Genomic DNA, 24,571 nt, shown 5'->3' with positions numbered 1-24,571 from the left:
GGTCACCATTTGCGCTGATTTTAATTACAGACTATGCCAACCTTCAACTAGCGAAAGGTACCTCTAGATAGATTCAAGTTAACATGTCTTATATACTAGTGATTTGGTATTTAATATCTGTAGTGGTAGTTACACCACAGTACTAAAGATAAAATTGAAACCAAAGTGGTTAACTTGCCGTGTAGGAATGAAAAATTTTGTGCAAGAAAGAAAATGCCACTCAACGCTAAACAAATAAAACTCCTTCATAAAGAAGAGAACTTTGGTAGGAATGGAAGTGTCAAGAAAATGAATAGACGGCGAATAATTAATGCGAAAAGGAAACAAAAAATATACTTTGATAGAATTAGGATTATGCAAAGAGTAAAACTAAAAGAGTCGCCAAAGATTATTGACGATAAATTTATCCATACACGATTGAAACTAAATCACAAACGATTTCAAGGAAAATTAAAGCTCTTGCGAATGAAGGTTAAGATGAAAACATTAAGAGCCAAATGTAATTTTGATCATGGAACCAAAGCGAACAAGTATAAGTGCAAAAGATATTTGCGATATTAGAAAAATTACAGTGCTAATAAAGTAAGATTGAAAGAAAAGTTCAGTCATTGGCTCAAGAAATGGAAATCCACTGTACTTGGCACAATTGGTAAAACTTGCCAGAAAATTAATCACTGGAAGTTTAGGAAACGAATTGTAGTGATAACGAAAAAAAAGTTGGAGATAATTGGAGAAATGGAATCTTGGAATTGGAAATCTAGAAAATTTTGGAAAAGGAAAAAAAGGAATTGGAAAAGATAATTTTAAAAAAAAAAATTCGCAGAGTAATGCAAAGAAACCATATTTCGAAAAAGAAAAGAAATTCTATTGTAAAATATGATAAACATTCCCTTATAGACTGGGACTTGATAAAGAAAAGTACATTCTTAATTTGGGACCTGATTCTGAAACCAAAACCAAACCTTCCATAAAGATAGTACCAAAAACTGGTGAAAGAATATTAAAATCTCCCACAGAAGTCATGTCATCTCGAAATTCTCCAATTGGGTATAGTACAGTCTACGTCACAGGTCGTGTTATTCCTACTAAATTTAACTAGTAAACAGCATTTTCTGCGAACCTGATTTCTAGCAACAAGTAAACAATAAATGAAGTATGTTGTTATAAGTCGCTACTCGGCAGGTTGGAATTGTATTAGTCTAGTTCCTTTTGAAATAATTTATTTTGTTGTTTTATCTAAGTTTATGAATTTAGTAAACATATTTAAAACTCAGCTTATTAATTAAACTAAAAGGTAAATGTTATTCCTAGTAAAATTTTCGAAGTGGAAGTAGTGTTTTTTTCATATTATACCCAATTGCCCCAAATTTGACAAACGTTTTAAGAGTAGAAGTAAAAATAATAATGAAAATATAATCTTTAAAATCTTTAATCGACAAACGATAGTAGTAAAGTAAAACGATAATTAAAACTTAGGTTTGTTGTTATTAAACTAGAAAACTAAAATAGTTTAAATATTATTTGGAAGAAAGGTTTTGTTGATTATTTCACTTCAAATGATTTTTATTTAAATAATAATTTTTTTTATTTCTGTAGTTCTATTGCTTGTTTTAAAGATAATTTATATAAGTATAAATATTATGTTGTGATATTCTGTACAGATTAGTCTTATTTCTTTATTCATATGTATGATTTATTTATTTTTTAAAACTAACTCGTAAAGAAATTAGTTGCTATTAAAGTTTGAAGTGAAGTTTTAAATTAAGCTGGAAATATAAAATAAAAATATATAGAAGGTTTTGAAATTGTACCAGTTAAGCTTAATTTAAAAAAATTGTTTAAAATTATTACTCTTGAAAATGAAACATAGGTGCTAAGCGAATATGTTAGCAGAAGAAAGTGCTAGTGTTCTTGAATTATGTTATTTGTTTAAATTAAGATGCATAAATATTAATAAGAGTGAGTTAGGATCTAATTATGTGAAATTTAAAAGTGTTAAGTATTTTGTTTGGTTTTAAAACTAGTGACATCAAGATAAAAATAAGCATTTTGATAAAAATAAAAAAAAAAGATCTAGTTAGCTTCAATCTTTAGATATTGTTGTATGTTTGTAAATAGTTATATTTATTTGTATTTATTTTATGTGAAGTTAAATTATAATATTTATTTACATTCTAATTTTATTTTGAATATTTTAGTTTGACATCTAAATTGAGTTACAAGTGAATTGTCTACTAATTTTTACTGCAAGAGTCTAAAAATAATTTAGCAATTTTAAGTTTTAAAGTTAATTATTATACATCACTTCTAATGGAAAAATTGTACCTTGCATTTAATTTGACAATTAGAAAATTTAATTTGAAAAGTGAAATGTTTTGATTATAACATAATGCATTGGTTTCAACCTAAAGCTTAAAGAAGTACACAAATAAATTCATAAATAACTTTTCCTTTGTTTTTCATGGAAAAGTTCTTCCAAGGGGAACATTCTTTAAGTTTTATCTTATGCCAAATTGTTTTAAACTTGTTAATACTCCTTAGTTTGGCTGGAACATTTTTGCTCAATCGCCAATAATAAATATCTATTTGTTTTGAATTAACGACTGTTTTGTAAATATTTTTGATTCTGATGCAGTGAGGTTGCAGGAATAACATTTCCCTTCTATCTTCCGTTGAAAAATAATGGAATGTTGAAGTTTAGAACTATTTTTTTTTAATTTTGCGGTTGCCTTACTCTTAATGTATGGCCTAACTGCTTGAAAAAGTGTTCTTTTCCGCAATGAGGCCTCACGCGCTACTTCATCAAGAACTGATACAATCATGTTTTAAATATCTACTTATAAAAAGAAACTGGCTCTTTTGTTTATTTTAAACACGAAGTTTACTTTTTAACTATAGATAAGATAATTTCGATCATAAAAACAGCACCTCAAAATTTGACAAAACTGTATTATAGACAACTACAAAGTTGTCTCTGGGAATATATGCAATCAACATAATTCATTACGTGAGAAAAGTGCATTAATAATAAATAAATATATTTGCCGACAGGCTAATTTAACTTCAGTTAAAAGAGAAGAAACACAAATTTGTTTTAAGAAATGCTAAAAGTATTTAAATTAACTTCGTAAAAATTATAATGTAAAGAGCAAATATATTTAAATTACGTGTCTTCCTATCATGTATGGTCACTCTAAAATAAATTGTAGACATTAAACTATATTTGGAATTAGAGGCTTTAAGTAATTAGGCAAAACGTTTACCGATACTATTGTTTTCTGCGCTGAACTCACGTTCCTGGGAACGATAGATAGGTCCACCCTATAAACTGGTGTCACGTATGGGTGTGGAAAAAATCGAATTCTTGGCCATAGATGGCGCCACTGTTAAACAAGAGCAGTCACACCCCCAGTGGTTTAATGGTCCTACGACAACAACGTTGTTCTCTGTTTTTATCAAATATACTTGACAATTTGAAGACCCTTGGTATAGAACGATTTATATATTGACCCTGATGAAAGATTCATTGATGTTATCTTCTTCAGCATTCCAAATTTAACAATAGAAAATGACATTAAATCTTAAAATTTGAAACATACTGAAACCACCAATAATCAGTGCAAATTACTTTAAATGTCTAAAATATTTTACAATTTTATTTATTTCGATCAAATTACCCAGCTTTTATTTTATCTTTTCTTTTGCATTTCAGACATTCGTAGTTGTTAGTAAAGGAAAAGACATCTTTAGGTTTAGTGCGACCAACGCCCTGTACCTGTTGAGCCCTTTCAATCCAATCCGTCGAGTGGCTATTTACTTACTGGTCCATCCTGTCTTCAGCTTCTTTGTCATTACCACGATCCTCACTAATTGCATACTCATGACATTTCCTAGTAACCCTACAATTGAAGCATCAGAGTAAGTACATAAATACTCAAATTTTCAAACCTCAATCAACGTCACTCATTTTTTTTTCATATAAATATATTTCATCATTAGAGTGATAACATGTGATAAATGTATTGCCTAATACTATCTTGATATGAAATTTTTTTCTTCCAAGAGTTCTAACATTAAGAACAAAATATTTTGCTTAAATTACTTTTTAGTTATTTTCATAGCTGTTTAACGTAATTTGAATGCACATTGTTCAGAGATGAAATTATAAAAGAGATTGGCAAAATATTAAATGCGATAAACAAGTCGGAGAAATTGAACTCCTCCATATATGCAGAACAGAAATTTCGATTATTCGAAACTTAAATTGCGAAATCTTCGAAAGAGGGCTATCAGTTCTTCTTGGAAAATAAAAAAAAACATTTTTTTGCATTAATTATGCATTAAAATTAGAGAACAGGCATTAAACTAACCAATTTTATCGCAGATTACTCTATTATTATACGATTCTACGCTGTTTCTAAGGACACAAGGCAAGCTCACCAGTCATTTATCTTTTGAGAATTAAGTCAGGAAGGTCTTTCGTTTGTCAAGAGAGTACCGTAAGGGATCAAAGCGCATTTTGTCTCAAAACCTCACGGATAGATGGCAGCACCACTCATTCTTAAGGTCACTCCCATGATTTAGACATTGATCTGAAGGGTATCCTTGTATCCCAGATCCCTGTATCCATGATGCTGCTCAGCGACCTGCCACGGAACTTTCGATTCCACAGATTTCACGAGCGCGTATGGGATGGGTCTAATAAGGCCTGGTTTCTTAGGACAAGCGCCTTATCTGGGCGTCAGCGTTAAGTTGACGTTACACTGACGCCAACAAAATACTGGTTTGTTAGCCCAAGGCCTGGTTTCTTAGGAGAAGCGTCTTAACTGGGCATCAGCGTTAAGTTGATATAATTTTGACGCCATAAAAATTCCTTTCTATTAGCTCAGCCTGAGCAGTCGGTCCAACACAGACATTATCTTGCATTGCGCATGCGTTAATAACGTAAACAAATATTTATTTTCAATTTGTATTGATTTTGTGATTGTCGACCAATGCTTTAAAAAACAAATGATGACTTTGCTTAGCTAAATGAAGAAGAAGAGGAAAAAGAAGCTATGTTTAATGTTAAAATTAAAATCTTGGCTGATTCCAATGCTCTGTTGTTGGGTGTTGTCCGCCATTGCTTCTGCTGTTAACGTCACGCTGTAATCCATCTGCAGTTGATTTGGACGGCAGTTGTCGTTCAAGCTGAGCGTTCCATGACGTATGCTGTCAAACTCATAAATTAACCAATCAGAGGTAAACGTTCGTTTCTAGCTGACGCCGACGTTTCCTAAGAAACCAGGCCTTCAGTGGAGCCGAGGATCGAACCCCAGTTCCTCCCAACTGGAGTCAGATTCCGTAACCTCTGGGTTACCGATACCCATTCCATTTTATGGAAGGATAACGTTTCTTCTTAACTATTAATTATCTACTGATTTTTCTCATTTTAAGTAACACTGAATAAATAGTGAGCAAAAGTAGACTTTTGGGTCGAAAAAAGTTTGAGGATTCTATATTAATATGAATGAATTGTATTTCTTGCTGTCGATATTATTCTCAGCTTAGTGTTATTAAATATGCTTCATTTAAACATTTCTTTTGTAAAAAAAAATTCATGGTAAAATGTTTAAGAAATAATTTTTTTTTTTTTTTAAAAAAAGAAAGAAAGTATTATGGAACTATATCGAATCCATAATTTGTCTTAATCTCCCTACGGCAAAAAAAACTCAACCACGAATTTTCATGATTAATATTTATGAATGCATGATAAGTTTAGGCGCATAGCAAAATCAATTGCTCTATTTCGAATTGTGAAAAAGTACGAATTATCTCGATGAAAGAATTATAAACTGCTCAAGGATTATGGATGAAGTTTTACATTCAATATAAATGCACAAAAATGATATAGCAATATTATTCTAATGTTTTTTTTTTTCATTTCTTTCGCATGCATTTTATTTGTATGCATTAGAACAAAACTTATTTTATTACGATTAGAATCCATTTGAAACCATTTGCACGAAAAAACCGATAGCGACTAATGTAGAAAAAAGTGGCATCCCTCGCTCTTCTACCATCTATTAAAAACGTTTCACTTTGAAAACATAATATTTAGATGCAAATGTACTAGTAACCAAGGCAAAATAGATTATGTTTCGAACAAGCAGTGGCACTACAACTACTTTTTTTTTTATAAATTCTATACAATTTTTAGCACTTCAAAATGAATCTTTTTGCAAAATTAATAATAGCTACCTTTTTGTTTTGAGTTTTAAAATCTTTTTATCACGTGCAAAATAAAAGACAGTGCAAAACTGAAAATAATTGGTTATCATATGTTAAAATGATGCATATGTTAAAATGATGCATATGTTGAAATGATGCATATCGATATTTTGCGCTATTAAAATAAGTGTGCATGAAATGTAACGTTGATTTCAGCTTTTGAAATTCATATATGTTAATTAATACAAATTTCAAAAAATAAAACTTTACTGAGAAAAGATTTTCTGGTAAAGTTATCGTACTCTATGGTAATGACATTTCTGTAAGAAGAAAAAAAACTTGACTCTGATTAATAAAGCCAAAATAAACTATATTTAAACCATTCATTTGGCAATTTTTCCGTTCATTTAGAAACGGTTAACCGGAAACTCTGGGTCTCAAAATTACAGTTCGTATTACCATACATTTAGTTTAAATACAAAACTAAAAAGTTAATTTAACTGAATATAAGATTTCAATGCCATGCTGTAAGGTATGATTAAACTACCGAATTTAACCACATTTATTATAAAACTACATTTCTTTTGTTAAATTACCAAACATCATTAAAACGCTTGATAAAAACAACCGAGCTTTATGTTGCTGCATAGTGCCAGGAACACTGTAAATTTTACCATATTCTGGAAATTTAAATGAATAAGTTCATAAAAACAACCAAAATGTTAACTAAATTGTGAATTATCGATTGGATACGTAAATAAATTTATTACTAGCTAAAAAAATTTTTTAACTCTCGGAACTCTTGTTTTCCTCCCATGGAAGTCTAGGGCTCCATGAAACACTTTTTGAGAATCACTAATCTAAATTATCATAATAAAATTTCAAAATTTCACCACTTCTATCAAATTCTATAGCATATTTTAAAAAAATATTTTTTTGTTAATATAACCAAACATCATTATTAAAGCTCTTCGGTAAAAGTTACCGTGTTTTCCGTTGCTTCCAAAGTGCCAGAAAGACAGTAAATTTAAACATATTCTGGAATTTTAAATGAATAAGTTCTTATATACAACCTTCTTATACAACCGAAGTATTAAATAAATTGTGGATTGTGGAATGGATGCAAATATATATTTTTTACTGGCTTTCAAAAAATTTAACTCTCGGAACTCTTTTACTCCTTCCATAGAACCCAAGGGTTCCACGGATCACCTTTTAGAACCACTACTCTATCATAATAAAATTACCAAATCTTACCACAGATTCCAAATTTTGTCAATTATTATAAGACCATATTTTATTGTTGACTTTTCCTCATCGGTAAAAATTACTGAGCTTTCTGGGGAGTTGAACCCTAAGGTTCCACGGATCACCTTTTCAGAACCACTACTCTATCATAATAAAATTACCAAATCTTACCACAGATACCAAATTTTGTCAATTATTATAAAACCATATTTTATTGTTAACTTTTTCTCATTGGTGAAAATTACTGAGCTTTCTGGGGGGTTGAACCCTAGGGTTCTACGGATCACCTTTTTAGAACCACTACTCTATCATAATAAAATTACCAAATCTTACTACAGATACCAAATTTTGTTAATTATTATAAAACCATATTTTATTGTTAACTTTTCTTCATTGGTAAAAATTACTGAGCTTTCTGGGGTTCCCATAGTGCCAGAAACACAGTAAACTTTATCATATTCTGGTAGTTAACAGCAATACTTTTTTCTCAGCGCGCCATCATACCAATCAATTAGTTTCATGTTCTTTTTGTTTTCCTTCTTTTCAGAATTTGGTTCACTTTAATATATACTTGTGAGTCCATCATCAAAATGTTAGCTAGAGGATTCATTCTAGAATCCTTCACATATCTTCGGGATCCTTGGAATTGGCTCGATTTTGTAGTTATTTCTTTAGCGTAAGTAAAATCCTACTTTGAAAATGCAATATTTATTTTACATTTAAAACTAAATTGTTTAGACAACAAATAAATTTATAGTGTCTTGTGTATAATTTATAATTTAAAATTTTCGTATTTTTAACATGATTGAGATATAAACTATGATTTATTTAAATTTATTATTATTTTTTTGTTTAATTTTATATTCAGTTAATTAGATGTTTTTATGTAACGCTTAGTGAATTAGCTGGGCAAACTTGCATGAAATTTAAACGGCAATTTATAATTTGAACTTTTTTTTTTTACATTACGTTCAGTTAACTAGTTGTGCTTGCTTTAGATCTAAACATTTAGTTAATCATCTGCTGTGTAGCTATTAACTATCGTTGGTAACTTTTTTTGCTTTATCGATTGCCAACCTAATTTATATAATTGACTGTTATTTTTTTAGTGACAGTTATTGTTTAATAAATATAGGGTGTCCCAAAATTTGTGTAAAAATTAATTTTGATTGAAAACATAGGTTTTTAAATTAAAACTCTGACTTTTTTTATATTGTTCTCAAGTACACAATGTACAGATTTTGTACAGAACAGCAGGTTGAGATAATGGCCTCCACAGATTTTCAAGTACAGAGGCAATCTTTTTTTTTTAATGATAGTTTTGCATAAATGTGTCTGAATTTCGTCGATATAGTATGCAATATTTCTTCCTTCAAACGCGTATGTGGTTAGATTGACTTATTAGAATCGCGCAATATTTCCTTCCTAAGCATTAAAGTAATAACTAAATAAAATAACAACTAAATCCGTGATAAAAGTCCTATGGTGATAATTTCTATGATTTGCACGCCAAATCTGATGACCAAAAAGGGAAATTTTACACTCAGGGAGTGCTCAACAATATTCCGATAATTACTAAACAATAAAAACGTGTTGTTTTTTCGTCTACTATCTGTTGCTGAAGTGCCAGCTATCACTCTGGGGAAAAAATTCTGTTGGTAGCATTTTATTGTTAGAAAAATAAATTCTTTCACAAAATTCAAATCTTGCGCAGGTTTTGAAACACTCTTTATTTATTACTTGAATGACATTTTTCTGAATTATTAAACTTAAGTTTCCTATTTCAGATATACCACAATGTTAGTAGATTTAGGAAACCTCAGCGCCTTGAGAACATTTCGCGTATTTAGAGCCTTAAAAACGGTAGCTATTGTTCCAGGTAAGTTTAAATTAGTTAAATACCCTTATCAACTTTTATTTAATATAAATTTTTACCATATGCAAAACTTTTCATTTATAGTTTAAAAATATGTTTATGGAATTTAAAGATTTCTTTACTGTACTTTATACTGGATTATACAAAAGAAGGGATCTAATTTAATTAACTGGTGTTTTTACGAAATCTTTGGAAATTGAATATGAACAGTCCACATACCAAAAGGAACGAGGGAGCTCCAAAATTTTGTTTACCACTTTCTTATAGCGCATTTTAATCACATAAGCTAAGGGCAGCGGTTGCGTCAATGCCGTGATTGTTTTGCATCTAACCACTTTCAATAAAGGTGGACGCAGTAACTTCCTCTTACAATTGATATGATTATTTAGACAATTCATACGCAATTTATGCTTTATTAAATGCAAATTAATTAAATTTTGTCCATAGTTTTGCCCAACTCTTCTTTTTTTTAAGCATTTAAAAGGAAAAGGAAATACTTAATTGTTTCGTTTATGGAATATAAAGCAATTCTGTTTAGTATATTGATAATATGAAATTGAGTTTTAAATCCAGTTCGCTATTTATATTATACTAATAATCTACACTCTTTGAAATAAAATTTTAATTTTTGACGATCCTTAAGCTGTATTCTGCATCTTTTTTTAAACTGCTCATCTTGAAATAAGTTGATTTTTGCCATCTCGCAATTATTCGACGTAATTTCCTTGAATAAATACACATATAGAGTTTGAAGTAGTTTCCAAAACAAACTGCGTACACAACTGGCTTACAGCGACTTGGGTAAGCCCCCTACAAGATTCAAAAAGCCGTCCTATCTTAAATTTAACACAATTTCTTTAAAATTATAATATAAAACAGGAACACAATGAAGATACATCCAGGTGTTTATAATCATTCATTTTATTTTGATTTATTTTGATTTATATATATTAATTTAAATTATTTTAATATCAATTAATAAGGAATTAATGACTGCGATTGAAAGATGGAATTTATAAATTTGAGAATTATTTTGTGCAGTGTGTTTTATACCTTTCGAAAATTTCACAATTTTAATTAAGTGATATACTAGTAGTAGACTTCACTTTAAAGAGATTATTTGTTCTTTTCAAGTTGAAATTCCTTGTTTAAATTTTTAGTTAATATTGAAAAAAAATTTTTCGCAGTAATTGCTTTTCGAGAATCCAAACCTACAAATGTTTTGTAAAGGTTAATGGAAGCAATATGCTATGTTTGAAAATTGATTCATAACAGATGAAAAATTGAGGTTTCGTTTTTCCCTCTAACATTCCTTTAAAAATGAGCTTATAATAATGCTTAACATATTATTTTTTTTAATGATAGACTTTTAATTTGTAGTATGAACTTAAATAGGTATATGGTTAAATCTGAAGAAATATTCATGCAAAAATATAAACCTAAATCACAGAAATAGAGATAAAAACATGGTTATTAAGAAGTATTGTAATTTTGCTGCAAATTTCTGACCGTGATTAGACTTGGTTTTGATGTCTGATTATGAAGTTTAAGCAAATATCAGAACCATATGTCTAAAACAGCTTAAAGAAAAATATTTTATGTTTTCCGTTAATTATTTTATTACTACTATAATTCACCTGGTTAAGTAATACTATATTTTGTTTACCTTTCTCTTTTTTTCACACTTTCAAAACTTAATAAAGAAAATTAATTTTATAAACTTAATTGAATATATAATTTTTTAAGAATTGTTTTCTTAATTGTTTTGATTAATAAATTAGAATTTAAATGAAGTAATACAATAATTACCGATTGATATTCTTTAATTAATTTCTACTTATAACGTATTCATTTATATCTCACCAGTTTGCTTAAAGTTGTAGCAATCTATATTGACTATAAAATTGCATTTTTATTGTTTCTTTGATTTTGAGGAATTTAAGCATTTTTTTTTTAAATATTATAAATTTCACTCATTTGAATTAAAAATATAGGTGTTATAGAAGAAGCAATATGTACGTATAGCAAATTGGTCATATACTTTTAAATTAAATAGAATATTCTTTTTGCAATATTTCTGTAAGTATTTCTCTTCAATTATTTTATAAATTCAATCATTTTGTCTTTTATCACTCATATAGGTTTAAAGACCATCGTAGGAGCTGTTATTGAATCTGTAAAGAATCTGAAAGATGTGATTATCTTAACATGTTTTTCTCTGTCAATATTTGCCTTATTAGGGTTGCAAATTTATATGGGTGTTTTAACGCATAAATGCATAAAAGTCACGCCGTGGCAAGAAGAAAATCTTCAAGAAGTAATTACTACACCAGAGTTTAAAGTTTATGCAGATAATATCTGTAAGTAATACTATATTTTGTTTTCCTTTCTCTTTTTTTCGCACTTTTAAAACTTAATAAAGAAATTAATTTTATAAACTTAATTTACTCTATAATTTTCCAAGAATTGTTTTCTTAATTATTTTGATTAATAAATTAGAATTTTAATGAAATAATACAAAAATAAAATATGAAAATGATTTAGTCTGTTTTGTGGATATGTATTAACAATTCAATGATTTTTAAAAACTGATATTTGTATTTAAAATTAATTAATTAACTTAACATAATTAATTAACCTTACCTATCTTAATTCCTCAAAAAAAATTGACTGTTTTTTGACAAAATTTCTCAATAGTTTTGTGATTAGCTAACAACCGGATCCATTCATTCAAGAATTTTTGTAAACATTTACATGATCCCTATTTTCTAAGAAAAAGAACTTATTTTGTTATAAAATCTAAAAATATAAAGAAAATGAAAAATTGCATATTTTATCTTACACAATGGCAAATATTTTAAATATATTTCTATACAAATCATTACAATACAAACGAACGTAGATTTGGGGATAACTATAAAGTTTTAAGAGATAATGTTGGTTTCAAAAATTTCAAACAAAAAAAATCCAATTTAAAGAAATTTAAATTTTAATATAAAAAAAAACACTAAACATACTTAAAATTTCAAATACGATTCACTGCAAAATGAAGGCTGTCAAACTTGATGACGATCACAGGTTACCCACTGGCAAAATGGCTATTGTCTAATTTTTTTGGCAAAAAAAAAACTTTATTTAGTTTTCATCTTAGACAGTTTTAACTGTTAATCCTGAACTGCTCGTTACACAATTTCGCAGACATATTTGAATGCAGCTCAGACACATCCTGTGCAAATTCTTTTGATGACTGAATAGACATTGAACAGCCAATCGAGATTAATATTAATATTTTCGGATTGGTACAATGGTGTTTGATGGAGATTGTAAGTTGCATCATACACCCGTTTCATATTCACAAGTTCATACATGAAATATGATTTGAAAGCTAGACTTTTTTTTTAAATTTTCATGAATAGTGAATGCATCATTTATATTGCGTGGAAGACAGTCTACGGTCTTGTGCAAGTTATTGCGTACGCTGACAATGGATCCTTTTATCCCTAATTGGTGATCAACACCTAGTTCCCGTATTTGCATGAAAGGGTTTCAGAGAGTCACCATTCGCTCTTCGGTAGGGTTCAATTCTCTCAACTACTTAGGTACTTTTGTGAGGGACGGGCTTCATGCTTGTGTTTGCGAACGGAATTCTTTTGTTTTTCCGTTTGCGTGCAACGTTTAAAGTATTCCCGTCTACGTTCTTTGACTTGGCTTTTTCAGCCTCGGTAAGTTCAGGCCTTAGCATCGTTTTTTTTTCCTGCTTCAAATCTAACTTTTGGGACCTTGTCAATCAGTTTGGATCCTCTTTATTTGTGATATTAACCTGAATTAGTATTGAAAACCTTATAGTTTAACTGTAAGTTAGAATTTCTGATTCTTAAGTAAAACAATAAAAACAAAAATATCGTTCAAATGATGAAATTCTCTCTTGTTCACAACTCAAGCAGTATTTATGATATCTCTCTGGTCCCATATATCTCAAAAATAAACTCACCAACTTAATGCATAAAAAAATTAAAAGTGAAAAAAATAATTCTAAGAAAATGTCAAACAGCAGCAGTCGCCATAGCAACGCATGCGCACTGTTTACTATTACTCTTAATTTCTGCATTTGAAAAGTGCGGACGACATGAAATCCAAACCAAGACTCATTTTGCCAATGGGTAATATCAAAATAATATCAGAATAGAATGATATAGAATAGCAGAATAGAATGGTATATAATAACAGAAAAGAATAGTATAGATTATCACAATTATATAGAATATTAGAATAATATAGAATAGTCGAGAATAGCAGAATTAAGCAATTTAAAGCTATCAGAATAAATCCGAGATATCAAAATAAATAAGAGAAAGAAAGTCTTAAAAAACTTTTCGTATGCTCATCTGATACTCAAAATGTTATTCTTGAAGACGTGGTTCTTTAAAAAGTAATACACTGATCTTACTATACTTTCGAATACTTCTATTCTAAATTGACTAGGTATTGAACACATGATTTTTTTTCTCCCTGAGCAATCTTCTTATAAAGCAATATACAGGACCAAAAACTACCGAAATTCTTTTTATTTTATTGCATACTTCTGTGCCAAAAATTCAAATATCCATTTTAAGCAATAAATTCTCTTGATATTTATTCAATTTTATTTAGAAGTGTAAAAAATTTCAATAAATTTGAGCATTAAATTTTAAGAGTTCGTATTCCAAGAGAGGATGCTTTTTCTAAGAAAATTTTAAAAATCAACTTTCTGCAACTAAATTTTTTAACATTTTATATGAAACGTTTAAAAAATATTGTTCTTTCATGTACTTAAAAATTCAGTACGGTAAATATTTAATTGTATATCTGAAAATATGCTTTTCTTTTATCTATAACAATCCATGCAAACCCTTTAAAAATTTTAAATTAAAATAAAAATAACTAATATTCACCGAAATGTATATCAATATTTTATTTTTGAAATGTAGTATAATATAACAGTTACCGTTTCATTTTTACGATTCTTCTCCTTTTTATTCCAGCTAATCAATATGTTTTGGACGGTCAATACGAACCAAAACTCTGTCGACCAAATGCAGGGTATGAAAAATCAATTATCTTAATATCTTTTTTATGCAATTATATTTAATTGTCAATAGATGGTACAAAAACCTCACTTTTCCTTGCTTTTAAACAAAAATATATGTTTTTGATGTTTTTTGGAAATAGTGGGCAGACATTATCATATTAAACATTTTAGTTTTTATGTAAATTGAAAAAAAAGGTATTTAGTCTAATTGGTTTTATTGAGAACATAAAAGTTGTTCGATTTTTTTTTTAATTTGATAAAAGATATTACTTGTTGATATATGAGTTTTTTTATAACTGAAAAGTTTTTCTTGAAATATTAATAAAAAAGTCACATTATTAATCCCTGTATTAATACTTAATGGATATCTTATATTAATACATTAAGTATCCATAGAAATAAAACAGGATTTTTTCTACGATATAAGGAACAGTTATTTCTGAACAGAATGTTTCAGAAAGAGAATAATTTAAGCCGAGGTCTGAAAAAAATTATAAAATATCAGTTTTAAAAAGAAGTAAGCGAATTTTTTTAACGAATTTTTAAAAGAGGCAGGGGGTTAAAACAGCAAAAAACAATAAAACCAGTATAATCAGAACTAATTATTATTTAATTACAATCTTATTATTCGAATCTACAATATTTCCCATTAGCAAAATTTTGAGCAATTGATGTTTATCATTATCATCTTACAATGCCATTTATTAATAATGAAAATTAATATTCTTTACTCCAAAATCAGCACGTATTATGGATCAAGTTTGAGGTAACGCATTTGTTTTTGGTTTTTGTGCTATATCATAATTTAAATTCAGGTTAATCACGTTATAAAGTGATAATCAAAGTAAAGTTAAATTATAGTGATATTATGACATATTCGACGTGATTTTATAATCACGTGTGTGCTTTATGCTTCACCGTGATTCGTGTTGAGATAAACTGTGTTTTGAACATCTTTGGTTCACGCATTTAAGCAGTTGTTGTAGAAATTAATTACCTCACATAACTTCTTCGAATGCTCAAATCGTTTTATTAAAATCGTGAGAGCTCTGCCAGGGGGCGCTGTATCACCTTAACAGTATTAATACAATTATCAATGAACATAAATAAAATAAAAAAATACTGACCGTGAAAAAAATACATTTTAATTAACTGAGGCTTTTGTTTAAAAGGCGTTCCGAAAATCATTGCTTTCCAGCTATAAAAAACCTTTTTCTAATACTTCATGTTTAGTACAAAATGTCTATGTTCACTTGCATGCATTAAGTGCATATATTCACTTATTTCATCTACAAAACTGAAGTTACTTTTGGTGTTTTTTAAAACTGTAAAAGTAATTTAACCGTTAACGTTAAGAAATCGTTAACACTAGTAATTAAACGTTAGCATTAGGAAGTGAGACGAGTTTCAGATCATTAACAGACAACAACTGTTAAGTTTTATTTTCAAACAAAACGTGAAATGAAAAATTGCTATTTTTTTTTGGCTATGTTGAATATGCATTTATAGGAAGGCTTTATCATTTTTGTCATATAAATATTGTGCATGCTGTTACATGCATGTTCTTCATAGTAATTTATGCATAAATATATAGCTTACATCATGCAAATTTTAAAGAAAATTTCTATAACCAAGAGTTTTTAAAAAAGTGGGGAATATTATTTATAAGGAGTTTTAAAACTTTAAGCTCTCAGTCCAAAACTTCACGTGCCCATTTACTCTTCTTTTAAAGTGCTAAAATATTTTTAGCATTTCTGAGCATGCATAAAACTCATTTTTGAGCTTCTCATTATGGTTATCAAATTCTAATTATTTTCACCAAAAAAAGTAACTGTTTTTAAAAAATGAATTTCTTTATGAAGTGAAAATAATTCGACTAATTTCTATAATTCCTCAAAATCAAGTTACTTTTTCCAGTGGAAGTATGATATCCTAATAAAAATAGGATATTCTTACAACTTTCTATTATATTGAATTATTAAAATAACACTACTAATGAAAGTTAAGCAACTTGGGGAAATTAGGATAGCTCAATAATCCCAGATAATCGAAATATATATATATATATATATATAAACTGCTGTTTGTAGAAAATGCAACACCATGAAGGAATCATCAGAATCAAATGAAATTCGCAGCAAATGTCAATTATAGGATATTATGCAAATTAATAAAGTTTCAGAGCCATCGCGCGTGCGTGGCGCGCGCAGCGCCCTCTGAATTGATGCTGAAAGCGTATAAATAAAGTGCTGTAGCGGGACGTTGAAAATAGTCTATGATTATTTGTTAGTGGCAAACGTTTAGTGAGACCTGAGTATGCCTCCACGACGGAAGAATAAGAAATTNAGGGCGCTGCGCGCGCCACGCACGCGCGATGGCTCTGAAACTTTATTAATTTGCATAATATCCTATAATTGACATTTGCTGCGAATTTCATTTGATTCTGATGATTCCTTCATGGTGTTGCATTTTCTACAAACAGCAGTTTATATATATATCACGACTAATACAATAAAAACAGAAATAGAAGTAACACAAAAATTTAACCCATAATTCTAATGCAATAACAAGTATTTCTAATAATATGAAAAAATTAAGTTTTGTGCTCAGTCTGTCTGAAAAGTTTGACTAGAATGTTCCTAATGTCAACAATTATCCAATTCAATCGCAATTAGAGAGAAAAAGTTCATCTCGACAAGAATTGAACTTTGAATTTCGAATTATCGAGCAATTAACTAAGAAAATGGCATTTACTTTTACGTACATTAGATTACTGTTTATTTTTAAAGAAAAACCTAAAATAATACCTTTTTTTGCAGCCTGTGTCCGCCAAATTACACATGTCTGCAGGGTTTCGGAATGAATCCAAATTATGGGTACACGAACTTTGATACGTTTGGTTCTGCTCTGCTCTCTTCTTTTCGATTAATGACACAAGACTTTTGGGAAAATTTATATCAGTGTGTAAGTATAAGTTTCATTTTATATACTTAATTAAAATTTTAGATAAATTAGTCAACTTTGGCTGAACTAGTTGCTCCACTACTCCTAACTGCTTGGTAATATAGCATATTTCGGTTAGAAGGCATTTTAGGAATAACTTAAAATCTGAAAATTTCAATTGCAACTAAACACAGGATTCTTAACTTTAACTTACAACACTGATCTCCCAAGAATCATGCAAAATTAAAAATGATAAAGACGTAAATATATTCTATGTGCTGAAAATATTTATTTTCAAAGCAGGCTGCAGCAGCTTGAATTCATAAGAAAGGAGAAAAAAGTTATGAATCTTATCAGATACCAGACTATCACCAAAACATGTTTATGTCTATAAATTGAGCTGTAATGGCTCGAGTGATAGAATGTTCACCTTCCAATCCGGTGATCTAGGTTCGAATTCCAGCGATGACTGGTCGATATCGCAAATACCACATCAAATACCGCATCCGGCTTGCACCGGCCACAGCGCTGACATAAAATATCCTTAGTGGTAGGCGGATCTAGAGTCCCCTTGCCGTCAGGTAAACCGTGGGAGATTTTCGTGATTTTCCTCATCATGTCACGCAAATGCGGGTTAGTTCCATCAAAAAGTCCTCCACGAAGGCAAATTTCTTCCAATACTTGATCCAGGAGTTCTCTTGTCTTCTGGATTGGGAAATTAAGGCTACGGAGTTGAAATTAGTGGTCGTAAACCCAAAAAAATTGGGTCAGCTGATCAATGACGATTATAAAATATAAAAAATGTATCTATAAATAATCATTTAATAATTGATTATTTCAAAAACGATCAAGATAGAAATTGCATGATTTTTATCTATGAAACTTTTGAGCAAATTGTTGTAGAAAGAATTTCTAATAATAATTTTTTTTTAGAAAAACAGAGTTCTTAAAAATATTTATTTTATTTAACAACTAACTATTTAATAACAAATTATTTAATCATAAGTACTTTTTTGTGGTAAAAAATTTAATATTTAACTATGAGTTATGACTTAAAAATTTTTTAAAGAAATATTGGCATGTTAAATACGTGAACACATGAGCACAGTGTTTATCTGAACGTAACAAAACAGTGCTATTATTAGTCTAAATATTTTTTGTTGGTTAAGGTCTGAATATTTAGTAAATATATAATATTCTTGACTAAAATTAATTTCTGAAACTGTAATAGGCAACAAATAAGACTAGTTTCAAAACAAAATATATATTCCAATAAAAAATCAATTGCAACTTTGCTATACATTGATTATCCTGCAACTTTCATGTAAATTTAGTACCTCTTAAGTAAAAATAATCAGAATTTTTTCCTTTTTTTTAAATTGTTCGTTGCATTTGTAATGCAAATTTTTCATTCAGTTAAAGATGTGGGTCACTAAAAACTGTTTTGGAAAGAAGAAAAAACGCTTGCAAAATGTTGCGTTTAAAACTTGCTTAAAATGGTAATTATTTTTATTAATCAAAATGATTTTATAAAGGTTTTATGAAATTACGAAAAATAGTAAAAACTAAAATAACTTACTGAGCCTGAAAAGAGCAATTCGTTTTACACGTTAGTTACTTAGAGAATAAATCTCTTCACAGATTCTATAACCAAGACTACTTACTAATTTAAATATCAATATGGATCCCAAGGGCAATAAAACTCATTCCATTATCAATAAACCATTCAGTCATTAAGCTTCATTTCAATATTTCTACGAATCACAACAAAACTATGCAATGTATTATAATACAAAGTTTATCATATAATATTTTATTTCATTTGCTTATTTTCGACAAATTAATATTGTAATTGTAATCGCATTTTATTTTAATTTTTAGATATTAATATGTGCAGGTCCGTGGCACATGTGTTTCTTCGTTGTGATAATCTTCTTAGGTTCCTTTTATCTAGTTAATTTAATTTTGGCCATTGTCGCCATGTCATACGACGAGCTACAGAAGAAGGCAGAAGAAGAAGAGGAGGCTGCATTAGCTGAAGAAGCAGCTATGCAAGCCGAAGCAGCAAGATTGGTGAGTATAATTTAGTTCATTGAATTTTAAACAAGATATATCACCTTCTTTTATATATATTAGCGGATCCAATCTCCTCCAAAGTCTTTATTCTGGCAAAAATTTAACCTCAACTTACTTGCCACTGCCGATTTAAAGGCAAAAGCGTCTATTGATTTTGTCTCTAGACAGTTTCATAGTTTTTATGCAAATAATATTAGATATTTTGAAAACATTATTTCTTAGTTTTACCCATATATACAATTTGTAAGACTGTGTTTCCCATTATGTCGTACCGAAATCTTATCTAATCTTATTTTATATTAAATTAATCCATCTTAATTCAATTTTCTGGTAATTTTCATCATTCGTAATTTTAACGATATTTCTGAAGAATGAAGAATTTCAAGTATTCTATTCTCCTAGTTTTAGTTTGAATAAAAACTAAGAATTTTAACTGTCTACAATTTATACACAGAAAGCCTAAGCTCCATCCATATTTCCATAAAACTCTCATTTTCATAAGGCGAGAGCGTACTTTTTCACATACCATATGATTATTCTCTCTTTCAAGTCATGTGATCTGCGATTTCAAGAAGTTTCTTTGTTCGGAATTGACTACATTTTATAATGATATGTCAGGACGAAGATCTTATTAAAAACTTAATGGTTTATTAAAATGAATGGTATTTTAGTTTCAAAAAGACATATTTTGCTGCTCTGTAAGGGCACCATTTATAAATAAAAATTACAATTCTATCAAATTAAAGACAATTTATATTTGAAGTGATACTTTAATTATGTGATAGAGATCATTAAAAAATTTTCGTCTGTTAGGAATTAAAATTTTACAAATATCTGTTATCTACAAAGTTTCTTTTCAGGTTTCGTTTTTAGATCCATTAATTTGATTTAGGTATTGTTATAGAATATTTTATACATACATAGACGAACTTAGTAAATATTTTTTAAACTTAGTAAAATATAATTGTTAATTTTTCAAAGAAACTCACAGCCTACGTTTTTTTTCTATCTCTTTCTGTATACTGCAATTATGCTGTTATTTCTCTTTGTTTCAATTTCCCGAATAAAGTAAACCGAGTGCCCATAATTTCTCAAATATAAAATTGCAACTGCAACCAGTTTCAAAACATGAACAGTCACTGCATTCAATTTTTTTTAATTAATTTTCCCAAAAATATTGAAATCAGAGGATAATAACTGATACAGTTGGCTTCTAACTCAGGTAATTCTAATTTCTAACTCAGATAATTACGTAGCAAGAGAAAGTATCTCTAATGAAAGAGAGTAAAGTCTTTTTTTAATTAGAATAACTCGAAGAAGTAAAGTATTGATGTTTAAGTTTTCAGAATTATTTGAAACAAATAGGTTTGTGATTTTGAAACCAAACTCCAAATATTATGACCTAAAAGTAAATAATAAGTATTAGATGATTCTTAACATTATTTGTTTGAATAATTTTAGTTAGAGGAAGAAGAAGCGAAGGATAGAGAGAGGCGGGGAGAAGGTGTAGTAAAAAGTCCGTCTGACCTATCTTGTAATTCTTACGAATTATTCGTTGGTCAAGAAAAAGGTAACGAAGAGAAAGATTCCAAAGAAAGAGGAAGTATACGAAGTGCTGAAGGAGAAAGCATTTATGAAAGGGAACAAAAAGCTAGAATAAATAACAAGATGAGAAAGGTACTTTTTTCGATTGTCTCAGTTAAAAACTATTCTAAAAATTATCAACAAAGATTTATGTATGCAATTAAAGTTAAGCAATGTGCAATTCATAGCCTTTTGCTTGTTTCACTTGTTTCAGTAGTAAAATCAAATATTTCTGTAAAACTGGTTTAAATGTTATCTGATGCTCATATCTATAACACACATATTTTTTAATTTTCTTAAAGTATTACTATTTAATAAAAACAACTAATTTTTTATTAACTTCATGGATGGTTTCGGTTTTAATATTTTTGTTTAAAATTGGAACAACCAAATTTAAATTAATTATAAAAAAAATTTCAAAAATTGTTGAACAAGAAACAAAACTGGTAAATGAAAATTTGCAATAACAATCATTAAAAACATTATTATAATAAAATCTACTTCATTTAATCAGTTTGTTCTTTTTTTGCCAGAAAATATGCTTCAAGAATAATTAGTTGACTTAATTTTTTTTAAATTTCAAATATCATTTAATTAGTAGTTAGAACTAGGTGCAAGCTTTCAAAATAATTTCAGGAAAAAAAATCTAAATATTTTCATGTTATGAAATACATATATTAATTAAAAGCAGAAATATAACCAAGCAAGCATTTTTTCTAATTTAATTATCTGATTTAATGTAATCATTTTAAAATTTAATAAAATAGATAATATATAATAAATGAAATATAATTAAGGATATCGTCTGAGAAATATAAAAAATTTTAATTTGTTCTAATTTGAATCAATAAAATTGTTGTCATACAATTTAATATAGCTAATATTTTAAAAACAAGTACTTAAATGTATTTATAATTTAAATATTATGATGCAAAACTATAATAATATTTATTTTAATGCAGCATATTTTTCTCCAACAGGATTACAAAGCTTCTGATTCTAATTTTCAAGTAGATCTAGATTTAATTTATTTTTTTGTTAAGTAGATATATTGTAGGCTGTAATTTCTTTAGTGTTTGCATTATTGTGTTATGAAATCACTTATTCATTCCCTTTGTAGTAACCCACAGGAGCCCTACGTTGCATTCCTACTGATATTTTAAGTCATGTATTGTATATATTAAGCTTTAGATCTGCTCTAGCCATAGATAGTAGTTTTTGCATCAATTTTCACCCGATTCGTTCCAACTGAACAAAAATTGTAAATTTAGAATTTGTAAATTAGATTCATATGTAGTGTTGTGGGGAATACGAAATAAATGCCGCATACTGGAAAATGTTTCCATTGGAGATAATCCTCCATGATACGTCAGTTGAATTCTAAAAGTCAATAGGTTTAACCCCTTAACGATCCTATTTTCATGTATTTCAACAGCCAAATGTGCCACATTTTTATTCAAGAAAATTATACAAAAAAGTTGTATGTGAAATATTTATATTCATTTTTTATTTTTGGAATTTTTGTAGCTTTAAAGTGAAAACTCCACTTGTCTCATAACGTACACAATATTGAAAAATATTTTATCACAAAGCACAAACCACGTGCATTCAAAGAGAGTAGTTGCGCTAAGAGCACAAAATACATATCACAAATGCACGTATGTGGATTGTGCTGATATCTAGTTTAAAATAAACTGTCTCAAGTTATATTCAAAATAGTCTAGTGCAGTCATCCAGTATGTAAAGGAAAAATATGAAATTCTGGACAAAAGAGTTAATAAGCAAGGAAGCAAGGAAGGGGTTAATAAGCAAAGGCAAACGTAGATGAACGCGTTGACGCCTGTAAATAATCAATCATTTGCTCAAAGAGAGAAAAAACTCTGGTGAAATCTAAAAGAATTTGGAATATTTTCCATCTATATGGCACTAAGAAAACACCAAAAGCTCAGTAATTTTCACCTAAGCGCTTTGGTAATTATTTGGGTAAAATTAACAATAAAATATGGTTTAATAATAAGTGATAAAATTCGGTAAATTTGATAAAATTAGATAATTTTATCGTGATATTTTAGAGCATGGCATAACACTATTTATTAGCTTAAATTTAATTTTCAGCTTTGTATTTTAATTAATTTCGTGATGTATTATGTATTTTTTTCGTGAAGCATTATAGATTTGAAAATCGGTAACTTTTAAAAACTTTTCTGTAAGCCTTTCCCATATGAAATTTAAAAAAATTTTCCAAATCAATGGTTTAAATAGCTTTAATATTGGTTTTTAATACCAGAATTATGGTTTTCACCAGAAATGTCAATATCATACAGTTCGTTAGTTTTATTAGAATTTTTTCTTTGTGTGGACATAAAATGTTTATTTAATTAGATAAAATTATCGATCACTCTTTGAATGTTTTCGTCGCCATTTTTTTTCAAATATGATAATGAATTACAGAAAAAGAACATCGATTTTTTTTCCGATATCGCATTGCAACAACATCTAATACAAAGCAACTACGTATCGTAAATTGAAATTCGCCGTAATCTATGCAATGTTTTAATTAAGGTAATATCTTATATGTTGGCATAAGACATTAAAATGCTTACGAGTTCATACATTTTCCATTTTATTCACTTCATTTGCTCTTAGCCTTAAAATTTCAATGACTTTTCTTGAATATAACTTGATTACAAAATGTTATGATCTACAGAAAAGCAACAGCATAATTACTATAACAATCATTTTATAAAATCACAATAATGTTTTTTTTTTAATTATGTGTGCTAAATCGATATTCCGTGAACAACAAAAAATATTTCCCAAACATTATTCAATACAGTTCATTACATTTTCAACTTTTGCTTAAATAATAATTTTCTAATTAAAAATAAAATTAAACCTCAGTCTTTCGTTTTCGTTTAAACTGCAACAAATTTATAAAAATTTCCGCGGAAAATACTTCAAGGTAGTCAAATTCTTGCTATAATAATATCCTTTAAATTTCACATCTATAGTCAAAGTTTTAATTTTAGAGTCAAGTTTTCGTAACAAAAACTATCTTTTGTACCATTTTTGTTTGTTTATTTTACCTCCGGGATAAAACTGATTTTTTTTTACTTTTTAGCAATTTCTACCTACTTCCAAGCTTAAAGTTCACCTAGCTCTAATTAAAACTACATATCCTTACGAAACAGTTTAAAGAATTGTATCAAACATATATTTTAGAAAACAACTATTTATACTATTTTCTGTGAATATTAATGTATATTGCTCTTAGTTGTTGCTTCCTACTCCCATAAGCCGTTTCTTCGTTTTCATTACCAGTTTCTATCGCTATTAAACTTCAGTTTTTGATTATTTCTTCATTTCTTATCGGACTATTTTTTTTTTAATATTTTGCAATTCGTTTTTGCAAGCATCCGCTCAAATTATCAGAGATTTTTATGGGATAAGGATCCGGGGAGTTTCCGAGCTACTTACTCAGGACTACAACTTCGTATTTGATTACATATAGCTGCAATTTTTTTCTTAGAACTACTTTAGGGTGCCAATTCTTTTAGAAAATTCAA

The 24,571-nt window shown here is 28.5% G+C and overlaps 1 protein-coding gene across 12 annotated transcripts in view; it reads left to right on the top strand.

The window, feature by feature from the left end:
* LOC107457578 (sodium channel protein para) overlaps positions 1–24,571 on the top strand; it is a 264,069-nt gene that overhangs the window by 160,507 nt on the left and 78,991 nt on the right. For all 12 annotated transcript variants that reach the window (XM_071183269.1, XM_071183267.1, XM_071183263.1 and 9 more), the window contains 8 exons: positions 3,713–3,918; positions 8,006–8,134; positions 9,246–9,337; positions 11,476–11,694; positions 14,356–14,413; positions 17,222–17,366; positions 19,227–19,418; positions 20,883–21,098. In XM_071183269.1, the coding sequence (XP_071039370.1) occupies positions 3,713–3,918; positions 8,006–8,134; positions 9,246–9,337; positions 11,476–11,694; positions 14,356–14,413; positions 17,222–17,366; positions 19,227–19,418; positions 20,883–21,098 (1,257 nt within the window). The remainder of the gene's footprint in view (positions 1–3,712; positions 3,919–8,005; positions 8,135–9,245; positions 9,338–11,475; positions 11,695–14,355; positions 14,414–17,221; positions 17,367–19,226; positions 19,419–20,882; positions 21,099–24,571) is intronic.

Source organism: Parasteatoda tepidariorum, chromosome 7 (assembly GCF_043381705.1).
Source record: "Parasteatoda tepidariorum isolate YZ-2023 chromosome 7, CAS_Ptep_4.0, whole genome shotgun sequence".
NCBI lineage: Eukaryota > Metazoa > Arthropoda > Arachnida > Araneae > Theridiidae > Parasteatoda > Parasteatoda tepidariorum.
This window is presented reverse-complemented; position numbering and strand designations above follow the sequence as displayed.